Raw genomic sequence first — 2,916 nt, 5'->3', positions numbered from 1 at the left:
CCCTATCACGGTACCCAGTCAGCCACCCAAGCCATGAAGATAACATGCTGAGCAGTGAAACGAGCATCTCCATCCGCAACGTCGTAACACTCCATGCTGTACACACTCTCGCTGACTCTCCGAACCAAGCTGACGACAAGGTCATGGAGGACTTCCAGGCAGCAGCTCGCACCGACCCGTCTTACGTCAAACTGCTGGACTGTGAGGAATGGCTTCCCGACAAACAGGTATTCCTCCACAGCTCGCTGCTCCCATATTGGAAGGTGAGAGAAGACCTCTACAGCGATGGAGACCTAGTCTTGTATGGCGCACGCATCGTGGTTCCTGCTGCTCTACGCCGCACAGTCTTGGCCCGCCTGCACGATAGCCACCGCGGTGCGGAAGCCACCAAGCGACGTGCACAACAAACAGTGTTCTGGCCTGGCATCAACGCTGACATCAACACTGTCCGAGCATGAGCCTTGCCAGGTGCTTCAACCCAGCCAGCAGCAAGAACCCTCATGAACGACGACGACCCAAACAGGCCCTTCGAGTCCGTGTCGGCGGATTTCTTCTCAGTGGCAGGGAAGTCCTTCCTTGTCATTGCCGACCGCCTCTCTGGCTGGCCCGTCGTCATCCCATGTGGCCACGACACAACGTCTGCCGCAACCATACGCCAGTTCCGCTGCTACTTCCGCGACGTGGGCGTCCCCGTCCGTCTAAGAACTGATGGAGGACCCCAGTTCACCAGTCGTGAGTTCGCAGCCTTTCTGGATCGTTGGGGAGTCCGCCACGTCGTGACTTCTCCCCACTACCCGCAGTCTAACGGTCATGCAGAGTCAGCTGTAAAGTCCGTGAAACATCTCATCATGAAGGTGGCCCCAACCGGCAACATAGACTGCGAAGACTTCGACCGGGGTCTACTTGAACTCCGCAACACCCCAACCCACACCGGACGCTCTCCAGCTCAGGTACTCTATGGGCACCCCCTCCGCTCTTGTGTGCCTGCCCACCCTGAATCTTTCAAGAAGAAGTGGCAGGCCAGTACGGAGGCCTGCTACCGTCGCGCCGCCAAACGTGCCCAGGACGCCGAGGATCGCTACAACCAGCATGCCCGCTCCCTACCCCAGTTGAAAATAGGAGATCAGGTCCGTGTCCAGGATCCTGTGTCACTCCGCTGGGACAAGGTGGGCACCGTCATGGGAATCGGAAGATCACGCGACTACCACGTTAAGCTTCCCAGTGGCCGGGTGTGGTGGAGAAACCGCCGTTTCCTTCGGCCAGTGTACTTCCCCAGCGACATTCCAGCGACACCAGATGAGCCCAGCGCCCCACCTCCTCGTCGTCGGTCCGAGAGAATCCGCCAACGTCAGATGTCCGCTCAAGACTCCGCTATGAGCGTGTAGGGGGAAGGGAGGTGTAGGATATGTATGGGGAATAGTTGTAATTATTGCACGCTGGCACCTCAGTCAGTCAGTCAGTCAGTCGCCACGGCGCCAGCCTCTTGCCAAGGAGCAGTCACTGCGCTCCTCACTTTGTACCATCTTCCTCGGCTAACAAGGATCTACTAACTGACCCTGTGTTTCTGTGACCCCTCCAACACCTCAAGGACGTCGGGTCACACACAATGGGTCATCCTGAGGACTCCAGGACCTCTACACACAATAGCTATTCAAAACTGGTGTCTAATATAAGTAACAAGGAGCATGAAATTGGATAAGAGGTGAGGATAATAAGTATATATATATATATATATATATATATATATATATATATATATATATATATATATATATATATATATATATATATATATATATATATATATATATATAAAGTATATCTATAAATGCACTCACCGCGAAAGAAATCAGTCCGGAGATGCATTAGACTAATATTTTTAGTATCTCTCTCTCTCTCTCTCTCTCTCTCTCTCTCTCTCTCTCTCTCTCTCTCTCTCTCTCTCTCTCTCTCAAGCAACAGTGGCTTAAAAAGCAGAGACTGAGTGGGCAGAAGGGATGTTAGTGTCGTGTTTTAGCGGTGCTTAAATGTTTTATATATGTTATTGATACTAAAACGAACTGAAATGAAAATGTGACTTCATGGGTCTATGCGCATTACCAGTGGGGGGCTACATGCAAAATTTGGTTAGGCTGGGTAAAAAAAATAATAAAGTCAGGACGCCTTAATTTTGTTTTGAGAGTTTGCCCGCCTAATATTTAGGCGGTTCCACCGACATCCGTCAAGGATACAGAGTCTATGTCATGACCCAATATGAGTTAGTGTAATTTTCAGTTCATAAAATTACCTACCACTCCCTGCCTGGTCAAACTCTTTCGTCGCTGCCTGCCTATCAACATCTACCTTTCCTTTGCACAGCCTGTGCCAAAGAAGGGTGACCGTTCCAATCCCTCAAACTACCGCCCTATAGCTTTACTTTCCTGTCTATCTAAAGCTTTTGAATCAATCCTTAACCGGAAGATTCAAAAACACCTTTCTACTTCTAACCTTCTATCTGATCCCCAGTATGGGTTCCGCAAGGGGCGTTCTACTGGCGATTCTCCAAGACGGTCGGGAATACATGTAGGGTGCTGAACCAGCTGCTCTAGATCGTTGAGGAGAGCAAAGTTGTAGGCTTGTTCACCAGGCTGCTCAGTGAAAGAGGATGAAAGCCAAAGCTGGTGGTGAACATTGAAATCTCCCAAACTTTAGATTTTAGCGATGGGAGAGTGAGTCAAAATGTGCTCCACTTTAGAGTTCAAATAGTCAAAGAATTTTACAAAGTTAGTGGAGTTAGGTGAGAGATAAACAGCACATGTATTCAGTAATATAATGACAATGAAGTCTTAGCCAGATGGTGGAAAATTCAGAAGAAGCTAAATGACAAAAATGATTGCAACCTTGTGGCAGAGCTGGTTGCAAATATAAGATACACAT

The 2,916-nt window shown here is 49.3% G+C and overlaps 1 protein-coding gene across 1 annotated transcript; it reads left to right on the top strand.

The window, feature by feature from the left end:
- The first annotated feature begins 500 nt into the window (after positions 1-500).
- LOC127002583 (uncharacterized) lies at positions 501-1,450 on the top strand. The gene has a single exon (XM_050868665.1). It carries the CDS (start codon positions 501-503, stop codon positions 1,383-1,385), a length of 885 nt encoding a protein of 294 aa, XP_050724622.1. The 3' UTR covers positions 1,386-1,450.
- Positions 1,451-2,916: the final 1,466 nt, after the last annotated feature.

The sequence above is a fragment of the Eriocheir sinensis genome, chromosome 23, assembly GCF_024679095.1.
Source record: "Eriocheir sinensis breed Jianghai 21 chromosome 23, ASM2467909v1, whole genome shotgun sequence".
Taxonomy (NCBI): Eukaryota; Metazoa; Arthropoda; class Malacostraca; order Decapoda; family Varunidae; genus Eriocheir; species Eriocheir sinensis.
Note: the sequence above shows the minus strand (reverse complement) of the source record. Positions and strands in the feature narration are given on the sequence as shown.